At 36.0% G+C, this 21,489-nt stretch overlaps 1 protein-coding gene across 10 annotated transcripts; it reads right to left on the reverse strand.

The window, feature by feature from the left end:
• Positions 1 to 8,811: 8,811 nt before the first annotated feature.
• LOC136202814 (uncharacterized) lies at positions 8,812 to 14,934 on the reverse strand. Of its 10 annotated transcripts, none has more exons than XR_010674615.1 (12): positions 14,725 to 14,932; positions 14,606 to 14,650; positions 14,200 to 14,256; positions 13,718 to 13,787; positions 13,390 to 13,431; positions 13,206 to 13,279; positions 11,822 to 11,892; positions 11,622 to 11,707; positions 11,407 to 11,516; positions 10,667 to 10,810; positions 9,280 to 9,343; positions 8,812 to 9,177 (listed from the first exon to the last, which is right to left on the reverse strand). XR_010674615.1 is itself a non-coding variant. In XM_065993714.1 (10 exons), the coding sequence occupies exons 1-10, from the start codon at positions 14,869 to 14,871 to the stop codon at positions 10,748 to 10,750; spliced, it is 765 nt and encodes a 254-aa protein (XP_065849786.1). In that variant the 5' UTR covers positions 14,872 to 14,932; the 3' UTR covers positions 8,812 to 10,747. The 10 variants fall into 10 exon arrangements, 3 of the variants coding, with proteins under 3 accessions (XP_065849786.1, XP_065849788.1, XP_065849789.1); XR_010674613.1 differs by having other exon boundaries at positions 8,812 to 9,187; XR_010674616.1 differs by lacking the exon at positions 9,280 to 9,343.
• Positions 14,935 to 21,489: the final 6,555 nt, after the last annotated feature.

Here is a 21,489-nt window from a genome sequence, read left to right on the forward strand (position 1 = left end):
GCAATGGCCTCTTCACAGTAAAGTTATTTTATCACTGGCGACGTGCTCCCCCGGCTTTGCCTTTGGTTTTTCAGTCAATTTGGAAACCTTTTATTCAGCCGTCACACTCCATGGTCTGCTGGCGTGCATACTGGGCTCTTTACCAACTCATAGCGCGCTCCGTGCTAGAGGTCTGCCTCTAATATCTCGCTGTCCGGTCTGTTTAATGGCTTATGAGACGAGTGACCATTTGCTTGTTCATTGCCCCTTTGCTTCCCAAATCTGGTTTACCACATCGGCTTTATTTGGTAGAAGACTTGTACTTGATTCTTCTCTACAGACCCTCTTGCAACACGCCTTCTCACACAAGTTCAGTTCACAAGTCCTTTCCCTCTAGCAAGTCGCGCTTGTCAACGTTGTTTGGTTGATCTGGTCTGTAAGAAATGCTACTATTTTTGAGAGCAAGCCACCAAACATTCATGAGGCATTACGCTATCTTTGGTCTGCTATTCGTAGCTCTGATATAATCAGCAACTGATCGGTTTGGAATTTTGTTGTGGAGTTATCAATTCTCCATAATCTCGGGTTAAACGCTTGTCGGCATAGGGCCCCTTGAATCATTGAAGTTAGATGGCAGCCCTCTCCGACTGATTGGATTAAAGCTAACGCTGATGCATCTATAATCTCGGGTAGAGCTGGTTGCGGTGTGGTTTTTCGAAATAGTCAGGGGCGTCCTCTTGAGTCATTTGTCTTCCCCCTTGATTGTGCTTTGGTTCACATGGCGGAATTGCAAGCTGCTATTTTTGCAGTTTTGATTGCGAGGTCACGTGGATGGACTCGTCTCTAGATTGAAAGTGACTTGACTTACGTTATTCGAATTTTCCCTGCCCGTGCACAGATCATTCCTTGGACAATGCGTGTGGATTGGTTAAATTGTTTAGATTCAATGACGAATATACATGTGGTTGTCTCCCATGTGTTCCGTGAGAGAAATCAAGTGGCGGATGCTCTTGCTAATTATGGACGTCTGGCCTCAGATTTACAAATGTGGAATACCCTTCCAGGCTTCTGCTCCCTTCTTGCTAGAGATAATGCACTTGGTAGGGATATGTTTAAATTTTCTTAAAACCTTCTTTTGTACTGGTTTCATATTTTTTTTATCTCTTCATTTATATATTTGGTTCTTTACCTTTTCGGGAGTGCCAACCTGGTTGGGATTCCCGTTGGACTAGGTCCATATTTCAATAAAAAAAAAATATATATATATATAACATTACACCATTTACGATTATTACCTTTTATACTGTTAATCCTTGGATATAGTTTAGGTTTCCTATATTGTAAACGTATAGATGGTTGAATAAGAATTAAAGGAATTTTGTAATTAAAGTATAGAATTGAAATCAAGGAGCATAGTAGTGAGTGCTGCTGAATACTCCTAAGGTAGAGGCATAGAGGATTTTGGGGAATAGGGATATCCAAAACCCAAGTATGTAGCACAACACAAGCGAAAGTGAATGTGAATGTGGGACGGCCTTAGCGTGGGCCGACAACCAATTGATGGGCCCCACAAATGGCAAGTGTCACATCATTAGGAGTTACTGTACTATTTAATGAGAAATCAAATTCAAAGGACAATATTCGGCGGCCTCACTTTAATATCTAATCTACTACTATAATGGGCTTCCACATGTGCTTAATTATTGGCCTTTTTACCTAAAAAATTACTTAAAATTAATCTCAAACATAATGTTTAATATAATTTTCTCACAAGGAATAATTTACAAAGTCAAACAAATTTATCTAAACATTATATCATTATATCATATATGTTGATTTTTTTTTAAATTTATTTTTTTCCATAATTAAATAACTGAAAATTTGATAAAACTAAAAAAAAATTATGCTATTTTGTTTTTTAAAAAAAATTGCACAATACGCTTACATTAAAGAAGAAAGAAAAATTTCCACCAGTCCCGGATGTGATTCAAACCCATGACCTCCCAAGGTATAGGTAAACTCTCAACCACTGGATTAAGAGCTTCATCATAAAATTTATACTATTTTGATATATTAGGATTTAAAAATTAAAATATATAAATTTTTTTATAAATATAAATAAAAGTTGAAATCTGATTTTTAATGTAATTTTCTAAAAAAGGGGGGCAATTTACACAGAAATTTACTTTTGAAAAATATCTACATTGATATAATTTTATAGTTAATTATGATATTAATGTAGGAAGTCCAAAAAAATTATATTTACTTATAAAACTATAATTAAATCATATTATAAAATTTAATTTTTAATTAATCACTATTTTATATATCATAAGGGTGTTCAACTGTTGGTTCGGTCTAAAAATCTAACCGAACTAAAATAACCAAATACTGAATAAGACTTAAAATGAAAATCGAACCTAAATGAATATCGAACTGAGTATTTTGGTTCGATTCAGTTTTTGGTTTTAGCATTTGTTAAACAATTTTTTATTTTACTTTATATTGAAAAGAATAATGATTCCGTGATTTGATAATGTGTTGTTGATTAATCATAAAAGTTAAGATTTAATTTTTATCTAACTATATATGCATTATGCTTAAGAGAACGTGGTTGTAGTTCACTTTTTCTAATTTAATTAATGTTCTCACTTCTCAAATTTGTGCAGAGACTTTCAAACTTTTTTTTTCCTTTTAATTACAACAAAGATTGCAATTAAAGAATAACAGAATCAAGCTTAAAACAAACTAGAAGTGATGATGGGTAATCATCAATATAAATTTGAGGTGTAAAACCTACTCTTCATTTTGCAACACTGTGACCACCTTATTTGCACCTCGACCTTCAAAGACAAACCGACAAAATTCGAGACCGACTACCATCGTTTTTATCTCTTGGACTACCATATCAATGTAGCTCACATCCGCTGCTTGAGTTCGTCTCAATCTCTATTATATATCATGTAAATTCATGATACAACAAATCTTATTTTCAATTTTTAATTAGGTTTATAGGCATTAAATTGAACTAACAATTTTTAGCTCGGTTTGATTTCGTCTTACATTAACACCAATTGAAGTTTTTAAGGAAACTTTAGCCATAATACATGTTAAATTTTAAGTCAATATAGGATGAATGTGCTATTTTTCTTTTCCCATTTTAAATTTTTAATTTTATAACTCGTGTTAATTAAATCAAGTAGTCATATTCTTAACTTTTGGCCACGATTGAGACCAACCTTATCACAATCGAGGTATGAAAGGGAAGAAAAATAAGTAAACGGCACTTTTGGCCACGATTGCGACCACCCTTATCACAATCGAGGTATGGAAGGAACGTTAAAATTAAAGCAAAAATTAAACATGTTTAAAGTTTAAAGTAACGATTGCGTCCACCCATGGTATGGTCGGTACCTCTTAAGCGAACACAAAGCAAATAAAAGTTACGATCAAGACCACCCTTATCACGGGCGTAACTAAGCAAAATAAATTAAACCTAAGTACTTATTCAATTCATATTTCATATAGTAGTTTAGGTTTGGGAAAGGAAATTTTGTGCTTTGAAATGCCTTGAGACGAAAGACTCAAAAACATGCGTGCTTATATCGTCCCGAATACTTCAATTTAAAAATTGAAATACAAGACGAATGATATATCGCCTTTATACTAGTTAGTTTGATATTATGCGTATAAAGTTGTCATGCAAAGTTAATCTTTCGGTTTAACTAATTTAAAAAGGAATACAAAGATATATGTTTTATTTTTATAAAGAGATTAGTTAAAGGATAAATTCAGTGAAATTTTGCTCGGAACTAGCAAAAGATTAAGTGTGGAGATTTGTTAAGCCCAAAATATACATAAAATATCATTAATATTCACTTCAGTTTTATCATGAAATCGTGTTATTTATATCTATTTAGAGTGCTTTTACGTCCGAATATGTTTCTTTGATGCAAGGTACCTAAATATTTGGTAAAATCCAAATAGGAGCGAAAACGGATCAAAAACGAAGGAAAAACCCTAAGTTACGAGCCATAAGTACGAGAAAATCAGCGCACCGATACGAGGAGACGGGAACGGAGTCAGAACCGAGAGGAACATCCCGTGTCGCGACTGAGATCCCCATATCTCGGTCGCGACATGCTTGAATAAGGCACGGAGACAAAGTTTCGTTCTGAGGAAAAATCACCCCCCAGGTCGCGACTGAGATTCCTGAATCTCGGTACGACCAGCAGCCAATCCAACACTGATTTCACATGTCGAAATTCCAAGAAACGCGTTTGTTCGAGTGGATAGAAATGACTCTTCACAGCGGACACGACCCTTCAAACACGACTCTTCAACATCTATAAATAAAGAGTTTATTTCAGAGTTCAAAGGTTGACTTAGATTAGTGAAGATTTTAGAGAGCAGATATTATGTTGAATCTCTGACTTAGAAAAGAGTCAGAGATTAGATTTCAATTCTGTAAAGCAAACTTGCTGTACACAAGATTGTTAATTACAAACACAGTAGCGATTAAGTTTAGATTAAGAATTGTTCGAAGACGAGTTTTCATTCTGGTAGAAGACGAACCATCTCTATTCCGAAGATTCAATGAGAAGAACTAACAACGGAAGCGACACTAGAGTCTGACAAACTCCAATGAAGTTTGAGGAAAGGATTGATAACCCGAAACTCAAATTAGTTAGAATGCTCCCATGTTTACTTTTCTCTGTTAACTTGTTTTGATTCACAAATTCTATAATAAAACGTTTACACAATTCAATATATATTTCTGTAGTTACTTAGATATTATCTTCTAAGTAAAGTTTTTGGTCTTTCCATTAAAATGTATTTAATTTCACATAGTTACAAGGAAACTTAGTTGAACACTTGAAAGAATTAGTGTTTACGGAAGATATGATCGTTAGGTCGGCTTATCGGAAATAAACACCAATTTGATTAAGGTAAAAATCTACTTCAAACCAGAGAGATTTCTACGGTTCAAAGCCTGTTAATTGAAGGAATTTATGATTTATTACATGTCCATAATCTTTCCAAAGTTTAAGTTGTTTTCTTTGCTTAATGCAAATGAGTTTAACGCTTTCCTTATTTTAAATGCTAAAGTTTCTGTCTTGTAATCCAATCTTGAGACATAATTGTTTTCTAAATTTCTAACATAAATTTCTCATTTGATTCTGATTAATTCAATTCAATTAAATCCAATTCAATTAAACGATTTTCTATAATATAAACCTAAAAACGTAATTTAAACTGTATTAATATAAGTTTTCGTTAAAAGCGTTCCCTGTGGGTTCGATATCTTTTATTACTGCAAGTGAAATCGTGCACTTACGGAAATCGCTCAACAATAAGAAATGAGAAGGAAGTAGAATAAAAACAGTTCATTATAAATTTCAGGAATGGCTCAGGGAAGCCCATCCTCTTCATCATTGCCTCCAAGAAAGACCATGCAACTCTATCATAAGCTTTACTCATGTTGAGCTTTAATGCACATAAGCCCTTTCTACCTTTAGTTCGGTGTTTCATTGAGTGAAAGAGCTCGAAAGTGATCAGAGAGTTATTAGTAATGAGCCGGCCAGACACAAATGCACATTGAGTTCAATTAATTGTCGTCTCAATAGTTGATTCCATCTAGTTACATAGTGTTTTTGCCACCGGCTTATACATCACGTTGCACAAGCTTATAAGTCTCAGTTTTTTCATTGAGCTAAGAGAGATATATATGACTAATATAAATTTCCCCAGGAATATGTCTACACAACTTATTCCGTAAAGATTTGTTGAAATACAATTTCCAATAGTTTTTTTATTCTGACAAAAATAATTTAATCAAAACCCCAAAATTAATTAATCAAGAGGTCTAAATTTAAAATTGAGTTATTATCACTAATGTTATTGTTAAATGATTAGAGATAAAATACTTACAAGTGAAGAAGAAGAAGAAGAAATGGGCCTACAAATAATTAAAGGCCCAAAAATTATCTAAAAGCCTCATCCAGAAGCCCTACGTATTCGGAAGCCTAGAAGAAGCAAAAGGAATGACAACTGACATTGACAAAGGACATCATGCATGTTCTCAAGACTGACAAGAAGTACAACGCTACAAAAACAACATCTCCTCAACAGTGCCTCTGTCACAGTTGTAGTGAAAAGGGTTTCAGAAAACCACGGCTCAAGACGGCAGAAGAGCCTCTGGCTCTACAATATAAAACTTTTCGTTAAAAGGACAACGGACGTCGGAAGCTGATGTTGACATGCCCGTAGGTTTGATTCTTGCCCGTTAAAAGAACCACAATGGAAAATCTCGAGGGGTTCTATCGGGGACAGGATGTAGGCCGTAATTTCTGAACCTGTATAAATCGTGTAGCTAAACTTTTCTATACATGCTCTTTTAATTATTGTTTTTATATTTTATTTGCAAATATATCATTGTGATAATTTTTATTATATTTGCTTAAAAGGGTTTTAAAGACAATAGTTTTTCAAAAGTGCAAATTAACAATATTGAGCATAGTTTCATTAAGCGGAAGATATAATTTTTAAAATGGCCATAAATACTATTCACCCCCCCCCCTAGCATTGGTATTGTCATATTGGCCGACAAAACCGACTCACACTTCGTCTGCGAACAAGTTGCTCATGGCTTCATCCATATGTTCGGTTTATCTCCACTAATATCAAGTAGCAGATAGATTGACCAAGATATTATTTAGTACTCAGTCCTCAGTCCTCTTTATTTCTCTTTCGGGTCACGGTCTGTCCTCAACATTGGCTTGAGGGATGGAGTTAGTCAAATTATACATGTGGTATTTTCCAAATACCACATGTGATAATTCCTAACGGACTTATTTGTTAGTCCCTAATAAGGCGGAATAGTTCTAAAGGAGGAGTGAATAGAACTACTGAGTAATTTTATGCCTTTAAAACTTTTTCCTCAGTCAAAATTTAGCACAAAGTGTAATTTCAGTATTAGAGTCAATTTTAGTCTACTGAGTTTTTCAACAATTCAGCCTACTGAGATTACTTCGGCTTCTGCCAATTCCTAACTCAGAGGATGACTCTTTATCAGATGTTCTTAAGAACGTAAAGCAATTGATATGTAAAATATGCACAATTTCAAGAACATTCAGAGTGTTGAAATGTGAGATGATGTTCGGAGCATATATAATTCAGTAGAAGTAAAAGGCAATAGCAGAGAGAAATACTCAACAAATTTATATTGGTTCGGCCTCTTGCCTACCTCCAGTCCTCAAGATACCTTCTCTTGAGCTTTAATCAACTGACGATATCTTTTATAGGTAGAGAACAAACCTTTTATAGAAAAACCTAAGCTTGAATAAAGTACCCTCCTTCACTCAACACTCACATTATTTCACACTTTGCTACTTAGAACCAAAATAATAAATGTCTACTGGGAACGATAGAAAAATTACAAATTTTCAGATAGAAAATGAATTGAACTAATCTCTCTTTTAAGACCTATACATTGAGCAAAGAGAGGATTAGTAATTCAGTCCAAAATACTTGCATGTCGCCAAAATAATGAGCCATTGTGATCCTTTAAAACACAACCAAAAGTGGCAAAACCTCTAGCACTAAAAAATGTTGTTTCTATGTTACATTTAAGCTTAGAAACAAGTGACGGTAAATGAAGAAGATAAATGTCGGCGGAGTAGGTGGAAGACTATCGTGCAGAAGAGATGGGGATAACCAGTATGAAAAGAAATTTCTGGCACCACAGGATAGTTGCACAACGTTTTTAGACAAATTGGACCAAACTTTGTCATTCCTTACAACCCACAAACCCCAAAACAAAACAAAAACAAAGTCATAGATTATTGCTTTCAATAATTTGTAGGATCCATGCAATTTTGATGGGCTACTATTCATATTACGGTAACATAATCTTATCGTTTATTTTCTATAAATACCCTTTGTTGGATGATGCATACTATCTTCTGAGAAAAATATGAGTTTATATTTTGCAAAGATGACAAAAGAGAGGAAGGAGTTCACGATTCGAAAAATACAACACTGTGCGATATATAAGATTCCAACTATCTCCTGAGATAATAGCTCAAGTTTGGGTGTGTTTAAGAGAATCTTACTCATTATATTCTCATTATTATTATTAGTGCAATTACTTTTGGTGCCCTATAGTTTTTTCCCTTACAACAGGATTTTCCACATAAATTTCTCTTTATTGCTTTAATTTTATCCTCAGTAACTTTATTATTTATCTATTTTATATACACATCAATTTGGTACCAATTTAATTTACGAGATTCTAACAAAAGCACATACAATACAATAGTTCACCGGGGAATGAATAGTAAAAAATAGCTCAGATGTCAAAAAAAAAAAAAACAAATTGGTTAAGCTCCAAATTGAAATTGTAAAGATGCATTGAAAAAAGAGGTGCACTGAACCTTCATTAGACAAATTGGATTTATATCTAAAAAGGTGTTTGATTGCTCCTTTTCGTGCTCCTGTTTGCTATTTCACTTCAAAATGTAAAAGTTTTAAGTGTTTTGTTAGTGACATCTTGTTTGCCTTTTACATTTGAAAAGCAGTATTAGATGTTTGATTAGTGACCTCCTGTTTACACTCAAAAAACAGTCTTTTATAAAAGCAAAGAATCTTTGTTTTTTTTTTGAAAAGTAGTTTTTTCCAACAGCAAACAGCAAACCCTAACAGAAAATAGCAACAGCAAACAGTATGTAAAACAAACAGACCCTAAGTCTTTATGATGCAAAATCAAAAATGAATTATTATGGACCCAAATTGATTACTAAGGGAAATTTGATTGATCTTCAAGAGAATGAATTGACTAACTCATTGGAAAAGATTTGATAACCACTCAAAACACTATAATAAGTCACATCAGCAATTGAAATAATGTAGCATCATTTGAATGAACAGGACTAGAACTGATCCCGGCCCATTATAGAAATTTCCGTCAAAAGAATCGGTAACCATTTAAGATGAAACGAAGCTTGAGTACTAGAATGTTCAATGCGAAAGACAACCAATTATCCAAGACAAACTGAGGTTCCATTTCCTTTTCCAATGCAACTCTTTCCTAAGCAGAGATTGTGATGATAAGAGCGACCGCCACACACCCAGGTAATTCCCTACTCCCATTGATTCCTACACTTCAACTCATCATCCAAAAATGTTGCATTGTTACACCTGAAACTGACTGTCGATTTATTAAAATTCATAGCTTCACCAGATGAGTTGCACAAAGGAAAAAAAAGGATATGTGAAATCGATGGCGACTATTGAACACACCAAGTTCTTGGAAATGTTTGAAGCATTGAGGAGAGACTCCCTCGACAACAACGGAAGCATATCACTGGTCAAAACCGATAAATAAAATAACACACTGCATAATTAACTTAATCCACAGAAGCAAAATCCAAATGATGTATCATTCCCCTCAAAAACTGTCACTCTATAACCCTTTGTGATATCAAGTTTCAGGCCGACAAACCCACATTTTCTCCTCTTTTTAGTTTTCAGCTCAAACTACTTGTCACATTTGACCAAATCACATATTTCACATATGTTAAGGAAATGATATTTGCATTAAATTTATAGAAAATAGACTGAAATAAGCTTTATCTCTTTGTTATTGTTAATAATAGGGATAAGGTACCAAAATAGACCTATAGCTTTTGGGGAAGTATCAATTTAGGCTCCACGTACAAAATAGCACCAATGTAGGCTTAAAGTTTAAAAAAGTACCAATCTAGGCCTCGAGAACGGAACGTGAAACGTCATTCATATTATTTCGTTAAATTTTGCCGGTTCAATGACATTAGACACATCCTTCATCAACATCACCGGCTCGTACTTGCTTTTCCCTCTGAGATGCGGGAAATCTGTTCCCTTGTTAAGGTCGGATCTCAAAGTCCAGCATCATCAACGGAGACAGAAAAAGGGAAGGCTCAAACCCTTCCAAGGGCTTGGGGTAGCCAAGCGTGAAGCAGACTAAATCATCTCATCTCTTTGCACTGTCTCGCTCCAGTTCCCGACTATATCAACTTAACGGAGTAATATGAATGACATGTCACATTTCGTTATCAAGGTTTAAATTGGTACCCTTTTTTAAACGTTAAACCTGTATTAGTGCTATTTTGTACGTGGACCCAAAAACCATAGGCCTATTTTGGTACGTTATCCCTCAATAATACTCATTTTTCTAGCAATTCACTGTGGAATAAGGAACTATAAAACTACTGACGAAACAATATCTATAATCTTGAAAGTTAACCAGCATCTTTCAGAAAAAAGCCCTTGTTCGTTGCACTTTGTTGTCAATTGAAGCTGTGGACAAATCAACTTTCAAGCTTAAAAGTATATATTGACTTGTACCAAAATATCAAACGGAACAACTCTCCTCTCGCTCTTATAATTCTAATGAAAAGTGTTGTACTGTCCATTAAAAAAGCAGAATCTCTAGATTATCATTCATGTTGGTAAAGCCGGCGAAGGCCACTGCCCTTCACCGTCCAATGGTTGAAAGAAACTAATTGGTGTAATTTTAATTTTGCAATTCTAATAGACTTTTCTTCGGCCTATATTGAAAATGGCATGGCAAAACAACAACAAATGTTGGTAGAACAAACAGGTTCTTGTTTTGTTCCAAAGAAGAAAAGAAAAGTCAAACAGGTACCCGTGCAATATTATCTCGCTGTGGTTTGTATCCATTATCGTAAGCTGCCAATCATCCACCAATGCATCTATTTTTCAGTATCTATTTCCCATGTAGATATTCAACAAGGAGCCGATCAAGTTCAAAATGTTTGGATAGAAGTCTCTGCAAACAATGATCCAGGAAAAATCACCAACTATATTTGGATTACCACAGTAAAACATCTGGAAATCATATGTTGCATAAAAAAATATACAATAAAAAATTATGAAATACAGATTTTACTTTCTTCCTCACAATCACTGAATGTATGTATTTGAGCAACAAGAGATATTTTTGGCTTTGACTAAAAAATTTGAATATATTAAAATTTATTGACAGACCATAGAATCTATAGACATTGTCAAATGAGCTTTCACAGATAATACTCGATGCTCTATTAAAAGAAAAAGTAAAATATGCAAGGCATTGCATAATCTTGAATTAAACACAAGGCAATCAATTACCTCTTCATTCAGAGTATTGCATTATTATCTACTTGCACATACGCAAAACCACATGGTTTATTTTTCAGTTTTTGCTATTATTTATTAAAACACAGTACAGCCTGCATAGCCTCCTTACACTGGATTGATAGGAACGCAAAGCCAATAGTTGAAAACAATTTTTATTGAAAACATGAAGGATTTGTACCAAATAACCTATAAGCAATAAGGGAAAAAAATAAAAGTTATCTTTGAGATAATAAGTTCACTAAGTACCTTGGTAACAGGAGGATGCAAATATTTTGCTTCAAAATTCCACTCTGGAAAGCGTGTAACCTCAACAGCACTCTCGAATAATATATATGTAGGAAGCTGCCTCATTCCTCCTATAGGTACAAGGTCCCATCATAGTCTGCTTCAGTAGAGAATAATTGAACAAAATAATACACAGAACAGCTAAAATTGCGTTATAATTAATACGTATTCCTTACCACTAAGAGATATTCCAAACTTCTCTGCTGCATTTGGGAAGAGTCCAAGATCAACCACTCCAAAAGATAAGTTCTTGTTTGAGTATCTGAATCAAGTAAATGTAGAATATGGAATAGTAAGAAATACAAATATCTTCCAGTCACCAAATAGAAAGGCTGGCAGAAATTTCAATGTATCACAATTCAGAACAGAGACTTACACAATTGAGAGCTCAGGGAAACACCGACTTGCCTTTATGCAAGCAGATGAGCATGAAGCCCGAAATTCCACCTGTCATTATTAAGTTTGTTGCTTAGCTAAAATGTACCGGGAACAAGGTCTGCAAAGAAGTGAAAGTTTTGCTAAGAGAAGAAAAGTTAATTTTTAAGTCTAAGACAAATCAATATCTAATGACAGCATTTTACAACTTCTTCTAAGCTCAATTAATCTTGCATTATGGCAAATAAGGAAGACTTAAACACTATTTGGCCCTCGACCTATCCAAAATGTTGGTCTTTGCCCCTTGGCCTATCAAAATTGGTGAAAATCTCAACCAATGTGGATAGTAAGTTAACAGTTTTGTTAAATTATTCAACTTGGCATGACATTTGACATGCTGGGAAATACACCTAACAATAAAAAAAAAAAAAAAGGGCGGCCTGGTCGCACTACGCGTCCCCTCTGAGCGAGGGTCCGGGGAGGGGTCCCACCACAAGGGTGTACAGGGGGCAAGCCTTCCCCTGCCAATTTATTTGGCAAGAGGCCGCTCCTAAGACTCGAACCCGTGACCTCTTGGTCACACGACAACAACGTTTACCGTTGCGCCAAGGCTCGCCCTCGAAATACACCTAACAATACATCAATAAAAATTTGACACAACAAAATATGTGGAATAAGTTAATTCATTACAAAAATAAAATAAAACGTTAACCTATGAAGCACCGATACGGGTACGCGTACGGCAAACGGCATTTCTAAAAAATATGAGATACAGGTACGGCGGGGATATGGCAAATTTTATATATAATTAATAATATATATCATTTATAATGAAAATTCAAAAGATACACAAATATATAAATCACAAATCATAGTCATAAAGTCATTATAAAAACACAAATAATACTCACAAGTCATTATAAACCCACAAATAACAAACCCGATCCATCAAAATTTTACAGAACTGCTAACTTACCATCTCCGTTGGTTGAGAATTCATCAATTTTGATAGGTAAGTGGGCAAACGTACCAAATAATAGTTCAGGGGAAAGACCAACGTTTTGGATAAGTTAGGGGCAAATGTTACCAAATAATAGGTCAGGGGGCAAAGACCAACATTTTGGATAGATCAAGAGGCCAATGATGCTTTAAGCTAATAAGAAATTGAGGAGAATAAATGATTGAGCTTGTTGGGGTTGGTAATGAACAGACAAGCCACGATAAGAATTGAGCTACTTATTGTGCAACAAGCCCTAGAATCACAAACCCATAATAAGCATTCAATTTGGCTCTTTTTGTATATTAAGAAATGTTCATTGGAGGAAAGTAAAGACACTGATAATACTGGCAATTAAAAAATTGGTAGTAGAAGTTGTAGAACCAACCAACCAGAACCTTGACGTGTTCCCCTCTGTCAGCAAGGTTTCCAATTGCAGTGGTGTTAATTTACTGGAAGTGCCTAAAAAATCCCATTGTATGGGAAATAAAGACATTTTAAGGACCAAATAAAATACCCTTATTTCATAAAATGCATATAATCAATTACGACTATCCAAATTAACTGCAAACCTAGTCCTTCAAAGGCAGGTTGCTCTGTTAAGATATATATAGCTGCAATTAAAAAGAGCATCATCTGAATAAAGAATCACAATGAAAATATAATTTGAATGAGATTAAAACACAAAAAAAAATCAACACAATTTCAAAAGTAGACTAAGTGAAAAGACTAGAGTAACAAAATAAAGCGGCACGCCATTTTTCAGACATTTAGCCTGTGAGACTGTAAAGAAAAATCATTATAATTTATATAGCAAATTTGCAAGCCTAATTTCTTTAATTGTCATCCAAATTTTCCTTCTCGATTTATTAAGGAGCATGCATGGAAAAAAAAAAGTACCTGAACAAACGACTATGTACCAGACAGCCAAGTGGTAATCCATTATCAAAGAAATGACAACAAGAAGAATCTGAAATATAGTAATGTAACTCAAAGTCAGAGGGATAAGAAGAATACATGAAAGGGTATGTGAGAAATAAAGCTGAAACGAAACAGTGGAATCTCAATGAAGAAGCAGTAATGAGAACTACATGAATTTGAAATCATAACAAACTATTCATGCATTCTTTGCTATCAACAAATAACATGAGTGAAGAGTCCAATACAGTATTTGAAACAACACTGTTTGCCCTACAGTCAATGCATCACTAGCATATTTTCTTATCACCAGATATGTCGTGATAGTTGGGTTCACACAAAAATTATGGCAAACATAAAGATTTATATTGTATATTTTACAAGTTTAGCAACAAAATTCATATATGGTCTATAATTAGCAAACAAGATTTAGCACGATCGGTACAGAGCATTGAGGTAACCACCTTTGCACAGAAGAGCATATCAGCAATAAAGGCCTCCCAGGTTTCATCTTTGACTATCTGATAAATATAAAAAGAAGAACCAAAATTAGCAACCATAACACTAACCCATCTTGATTGATAGCAAATGTAATTGAAAAATGTAACTAGCGCCTCATATGTGAAAGCTACAAAATCCAAAGAATTAGAAGTGGACACCTTCAAAATCATAGAATAAAAAGCAAATATTTATAACCATTAATTAACACTGTTAATCTACAATTAGCATGCCAAAGAAAATTGCATTGCTAGGAGTCAAAATCTCTAACCACTGACCAATTTCAAGAATGTAAAAACTCTAAAATATTTACACAGGAATGCAAAAAACCAACACATTTACACAAAAGTCTCAAGATAGCCAAAGCAATACCTTAACAGTAGCGAAGAGTGCAAGTGTCAGAATCGCTTGAATCTCCTGTATAGGCAGAGTTTCAATATACAAAATAAAACATAGTAATTAAAAACGAATGTATCGGAGAAGAGATATACCCGATAGAGGAGACGGTGACTGATATACGGGGAAGCAGAGATGCGAACAACAAAATAAGAAAAGAAAACGAGGAAATGGAAGAGGTAATAAGGCTCGGATACCGTCAGATTCAGCCATTGAAATGGATTATTGCTCTTCTTGTCCATTTTCACTCTTTCTCTGGATCTAGCTTCCAAATTTCAGTTCCTACCGTTCGATTTATCATTTCTGTGACCGGTTTTTTTTTCTTCCTTCGTCTACTGTTCATACCGGGCCGGGCCTAGTCACGTGCTTAGATCTCTCAACTTATCTAGACATCAGAGTTAACCGGGCTTGATTCCCAATTTCCTTGTCTAAACTCAGTCCAATCCACGTAATATTTACACCGGTCTCGGATGAAACAAAGTTTTAAAAATCACTTTCTAAGCTCAGTCCAATCCATCTACTCAATTAATATAGGGTGTTGTTAAACCCAATCTCAATTTCCCACCTCTAGTCTCGTGAAAGAATAAAAATACCCTTTGAGGCTTTAAGGTGGGAAATAGGGAAAAAATACCTCTCCCGGCATGCGGGCGTGAGGTAATCACACCTCACCACATGGTTAGGCGTGAGGTAATCACGCCTCACCACAGGATGAGGCGGGAGGCTATCACGTCTGCACCTACGGTGAGGCGTGATAGCCTCACGCCTCACCCTGTGGTGAGGCGTGATTACCTCACGCCCGCATGAATAAATCTAAAAAAAATGTTGCTGATTGTGGTTAACTCGAATTATCCGTTTAGAAATATAAAATTACGGCATTTTAACTCGGATTACCCTTTAACAAATAAAATTTAACAACATAAACATTAAAATAAAAATTAATAAACATAAAAGAGTACATATAATATCAAAAGTGTTAAAATGTATAAAGTTCCACTAAAATAATTTAGTTCGTCCGACGCCACGCGTCCATAAACTCATCCATCTCCCTCTTAATGAGTGGAGCATCCTCGTCAGATCGGTTGGTAGCCGCTAGTTGGGTGACACGCCACAACCAGCTAACCCACTGCAAAAAAAAAAAATATTAAAAAATAAACACATATAAACTAATACTAAATAATAATATTAATTAATAATAAACTTACAAATTCGCTGTTGGCGCGAGCATACTGGACCGGTCCATCCTGTGGTGCATGAAGGAGATGAGGATGCGAATATCGCATATACCAGTCCATGTAAGCAGGATCACAGGCAGTGGGATCATATCCAATTGGCCGGCATCTCCTCCGATCAATACCCCGAGCCGGTGGAAATCTCCGCCAGGTATCCTCAACTATGACAGAGGAATGCGTGAGCCTGTACGATAAAGACCTCCATGGTCGTACTGCTTTATCAGGTCTAATAGGCTCAGCTGGGATAGGCTGAGTATATCCGACCTGTCGCAGCGCTCGATCGGGCATATACAGCTCGACGATGTCTCTACACCGTATCCAACCGGCGTAGGACACTCGAAGCCGATCATCATCGGGGACAGGACCATGAGGCAACCACGTCACTTGAAAAAATAATACTCAATAATAAATAATAATATACTATAAATAATACTTAAATTAATTCTAAAATTTTATAAAATACCTCTGCTGCCGTCATACGGTCCAGCTGCCCCGCGTATGGTATCTAGTCGGGCGGTCGTCTTGCTTGGTACCACGACCTCCCATCTTAGTGCACGGGCATGGTCAGCTGGGATCATGTGAGCTAGTCTATGCGGCCGGAACACCGGAAAATACTCGTATATCCACGCCTGTAGTAGGGTCAAACATCCGCATATACCAGAACAGTCTCCTCTACTCGCTATCCCCAGCTGCCGGTACAACGTGGAAAGTGCAGAAGACCCGCATGAAAGTCCAACTGCCCCTCTGACACCGCCGTAAACCTCAGCAAGATGGGCCAGCCTAATCCTATCTCCACTCTTGCCAACAAACAAAGTGGATCCGAGCATAAGCCACATCCACGTTGTGGCCCGAGTAGCGTCATCCCTACCCTCGATGAGAAGCCTGTGTACAGCATCAATAAATACACCTCCACCACTCCAGAGATGTCGGGTCGGCGACAGAAGCTGCTCCTGATCCACCCCGAACATCATCATGCACATGGCATACAGCCGGTCAGTAGTGGGAGACTCGGACACCATCGCACCGTCGATTGAGATCCGAAGAATCTGCCATACATCATGCAGCTGGATAGTCATCTCCCCGAACGGCATGTGGAAGGAGTTCGTATCGGGCTGCCACCGCTCCACGAACGCAGTCAACAGCGGAGTGTCAAGGTTCCTAAACATGATATGTGGAAGGTGAGACAAACCAGTCTTCTCGATCATCTCCTTCAGCTGTAAAATGACACGTATACAATTACTGAATGTTTTTGAGGTTTATAGTTAAAAATATAAATTATAATAAATGTTGACAAACTAAATTATTCTTACACCGAGTGACGCACCAGAAAACCACACCCACAAATCTTAGCATGCTAAAACTATTAAATTATACTAAATTTATAAAATTATACTAAAACTATTAAATTATACTAAATTTATAAAATTATACTAAACTATACTAAAGTTATAAAATTATACTAAAGTTATACTAAAATTAAACTAAAACTATTAAATTATACTAAAATTATACTAAACTATACTAAAGTTATAAAATTATACTAAAGTATATTCAAATTAAACTAAAACTATTAAATTATACTAAATTTATAAAATTATACTAAACTATACTAAAGTTATACTAAAATTAAACTAAAACTATTAAATTATACTAAATTTATAAAATTATACTAAACTATACTAAAGTTATAAAATTATACTAAAGTTATAAAATTATACTAAAATTATACTAAATTTATAAAATTATACTAAACTATACTAAAGTTATAAAATTATACTAAAATTATATTAAAAAATACATGTACTCGCAAAGCGACCTCCTATGTGTTGGGTCGTCTGTTTAACCGGGGTCGGCTGCTCATCGATATCCTCACCCTCGCGATCACGTGCAGCTGCAGACTGTCGCAGTACCTGGGCTACCACATCTAGGTAGTCCTCCAAAGAATCACTATCAGGCTCTCTGTCACTAAAATCCGTCGCCCCCTCTGATCCATGAATATCGGGCTGATCCACAATCGGCCCCCTCCTCACCTGCTCCGTCGCAGCCCCTCTCCGCCTACGAGTAGATATATCAATACCACGCAATCTCGTATGCCGTGGTGTATCATCCTCGTCGTCCATATCTAGACGACGAGCAGATGACGGGATGGATTTCCCACCCCTAGTAGGTCGCTCCGTTTACAAAAAATTACACTAAGTTAATCTAAAATTGTAACATATAAATTATAAATTACACTAAATTAATTTAAATGTAAATAATGTAAATATAATTTAAAAAAATAAATAAAACACCCTCGAGCGTATGAACATCACGTCCGAACCACTGGTCGGGCGTATGAACATCACGTCCGACCTATGGTTCGGGCATTTGAACATCACGCCCGACCTATGGTACGGGCATGTGGCTATCACGCCCGCACCACTGGTCGGGCGTGATGTTCTTACGCCGGAACCACAGGTCGGGCGTGATGTTCATACGCCCGACTGCGATTCCGGCGATTTTTGAAAAGATCCCACAGATCTCAAATCGAAGCGAAAATCAACGAAATAAAACCGTAAATCTTACCATTTTCACTTTCCCTTTACGGCCTCTGTCACCATCCATGATTTGGTTCAAAAATTAGTCTGAATTTGATCGAAGAGTGTATTCTTGAGAGGTTTTATCTTTTTTCAATTTTTGTGCAAAGCGTAGTTCGGTCAATTCCCGAGGCTAGAGGTAGGAATTTGTGGCTAGGTATAGTAATTCACTTAATATATTCATATTAAAAATTAACTAAAAATTAAATAAAATTAATAAAATTTAATTAATTGGTTCAATAAACAAATTATTAAATATTTGTTAAGAGAAAATAACACAAAAAAAATTCTTATGAACCAGAGAGAATTTATTAATAACATGCACTTTATTAAACAATCATGGTTCTAATAATGTATTAAAGTGATGAACTCATTTATTAAATGTTTAAATGAAAATCTAGAATATGAGTCGTATCCTTTCTTGTTTCTGTCGAAGCTCAGTTGTTCTATTTTAATCCTCTTACGGATCACCACCACTTGCTGATTAGATTTTCGATAGCTCCTGAATGGTATTCACATTCGGTATTTGCTCAAAATGTTGGGAAGAAATTTGATGATCTTAGAGGAATTGAGAGTAGAATATGCTTGGATCCTTCCATTATGTATCAATTCTACGTGTTCTCAACTTCCGTTCAACCTTTTGTCTGGTTATGATCAAATCTGGAATTTCAGTTATAGATTTTTCCCTCCTTATACTGCGACATAGTGCCCCTAGTGCATCTGGAAAACTCCATGTTTTTTTTAGTTTGATGGAATAACTCGAACTGCTTTATCCATTCACCTTGTGCATATTCTCTAGTTATCGAACTGTTTTTTTACACCCTTTATGTATTTCCTAGCAGGGGCCATATCAATTTTATGCTTGTAGTACTTGAGAAAAGCATCTTTTAAATTCTTCCTTCTTCAACTACAAGTCAATCCAATTGCATGTCATTGGAATGGGGTTGCGATGAATCGAACCTTTGATCACTTGGTTAAAGAGGCTCTAATACCATATCATGGAACCCATTAAATTAAAAGCTTTGAAGCGTGCACAACATAGACTCCTATTACCATTGCTTGCAATTTAATCAATAAATGGGGTTGCCAGTAATTGAACCCTTGATCACTTGGTCAAAAGGCTACTATATCATGTAACTGTTGGAACTAAAATCTTAAGCTGGTAATTAAGGCCCAATTCATATTAATATCTGTCACACCCCTCGCACGTGAATGACAGCTGTCGAACCCTTGATTACTTGGTCAAATAGGCTTTGATAATATGTCATAGAACCAATTGAACTAAAAACTTAACCTAATAGTTAAAGGTCTAATTCATATTAATGTCAGACAATAACCAAGGAAAATGGTCGCTCATATCAATTAGATCTTCCTCGGTAACACAAGATGGAATCTCTCCAATCATATTTGTGATTTTCTTGGAAGGATTAGAGGATGAAGGTTGCCATTCTGGTTTTAGCTTATTATTCATTCCTTTTGGGTTTTCCCTACCAAAAAATGAAGTTATCACATTCACATTTACTGAAGTTTCCTCAGTGACATGGTCAATTAGGGAAAAAAATTGATTAGGAGAGTGGATGACTCGAGATATTAATAAAGATGAATAAGATGGATGTAAGAAAACATATGGTGATTTTTGTATCTCGAGAGCAAAAGCTTGAAGAAGCGGAAATGACAGAAGCTTGATCTCGGAAAATAACGGTAAAGCACGAAGCAAGGGTACCCCTCTGTGTTTGCTGATACAAAGCTTCAGAACTTAATAACAATCGTATCTGATCATTCAGCGCTACTTTTGGAATTGCAGGTTTTTATCCGTAGGACATCAGTTAAACGATTTCGGTTTGAAAATTCATGGATATAAGAGGAGCAATGCGAGTCAGTTATAGCTAGCGCTTGGTGGAATGAGACAGAACAACCAATTAAAGAAAAAATTCAGAACTATAGTAAGGCGTACGGGAGTGGAGCTCTTAATTGGAATCGAATTTTGGTAGAAGGTTGGACGGCCTGCGCAAGATAATGAGCAGCTATAGAGGCAGACGAGATGGATATTGTTCAAAACAGTTCAAAAGTGCTTCAGTTGCATTTTCAAAGACATTGAGATAGCAAGAACACTTTTGGAGGCAACGGGCAAAGCTATTCTGGCTCAGGGATGGGGATTCCAACACTAAATACTTCCACGCCTATGCCTCGGCGAGAAAGCGTCAAAACAGCATTAATGAATTGCAGAATGAATCTGGAGATAGTTGTACCTAGGGCGATGGTTTAGAGGAACTCCTGAAGAACTATTTCAAAGACATATTCACTAGCCAAGGGGTTGATGATGGGCATATATTGGATTGTGTTCGAACTAAGTTATCAGACGAAAGCAAAGATGCCCTGGCCCGTTCTTTTTCTGCAGATGACGTGAAAAGGGCCTGTTTCGCCATGCAACCGGAGAAAAGCCCAGGTCCCAATGGATTAAACCCAGCATTTTACCAAAGGTACTGGAATATTATGGGCCCAACGGTCAGTTCAGCCTGCTTATCTTATCTGAGAACGAATCAACTACCTCCACAGCTGAATGAAACTCTGATTATCCTCATCCTAAAAAAACAAGATGCGAAGACAGTGTCCGATTTACGCCCTATTGCCCTGTGCAATGTTCTCCTTAAGATCCTCACAAAAATGTTGGCGAACCGTTTTAAGCAGGCGCTCCCAGAAATTATTTCAGCTAACCAGAGTGCTTTTTTGACAGGTAGATTGATTTCTGATAATATACTGGTTGCATATGAAGTTGTCCACAAACTAAAAGGTCTGGGTCATGGTTAGAGAGGTACTGCAGCACTGAAGCTTAATATGAGCAAGGCATACGATCGCATTGAGTGGGCTTTCCTCGAGCATATGCTTCAAAAGATGGACTTCCCTCTCAATTGGATCCAATGGATTATGATGTGTGTTTCATCCATATCTTATACGATATCTCATGACGGCATAGAGCTTGGGCCTATTATCCCTCAACGGGGTCTTAGACAGGGTGATCCGTTGTCACCTTTCCTATTATTAATCTGTGCTGAAG

This window comes from Euphorbia lathyris, chromosome 8, assembly GCF_963576675.1.
Source record: "Euphorbia lathyris chromosome 8, ddEupLath1.1, whole genome shotgun sequence".
NCBI classification, from domain to species: domain Eukaryota; kingdom Viridiplantae; phylum Streptophyta; class Magnoliopsida; order Malpighiales; family Euphorbiaceae; genus Euphorbia; species Euphorbia lathyris.

Coding starts and splice junctions, on each gene's coding strand:
- LOC136202814 (XM_065993714.1), bottom strand. CDS start 14,871: ATGGACAAGAAGAGCAATAATCCATTTCAATGGCTGAATCTGACGGTA. Junction 13,280..13,389: donor ACCTGCCTTTGAAGGACTAG/GTTTGCAGTTAA, acceptor GGGATTTTTTAG/GCACTTCCAGTAAATTAACA. Junction 11,708..11,821: donor TTCCCTGAGCTCTCAATTGT/GTAAGTCTCTGT, acceptor TACTTGATTCAG/ATACTCAAACAAGAACTTAT.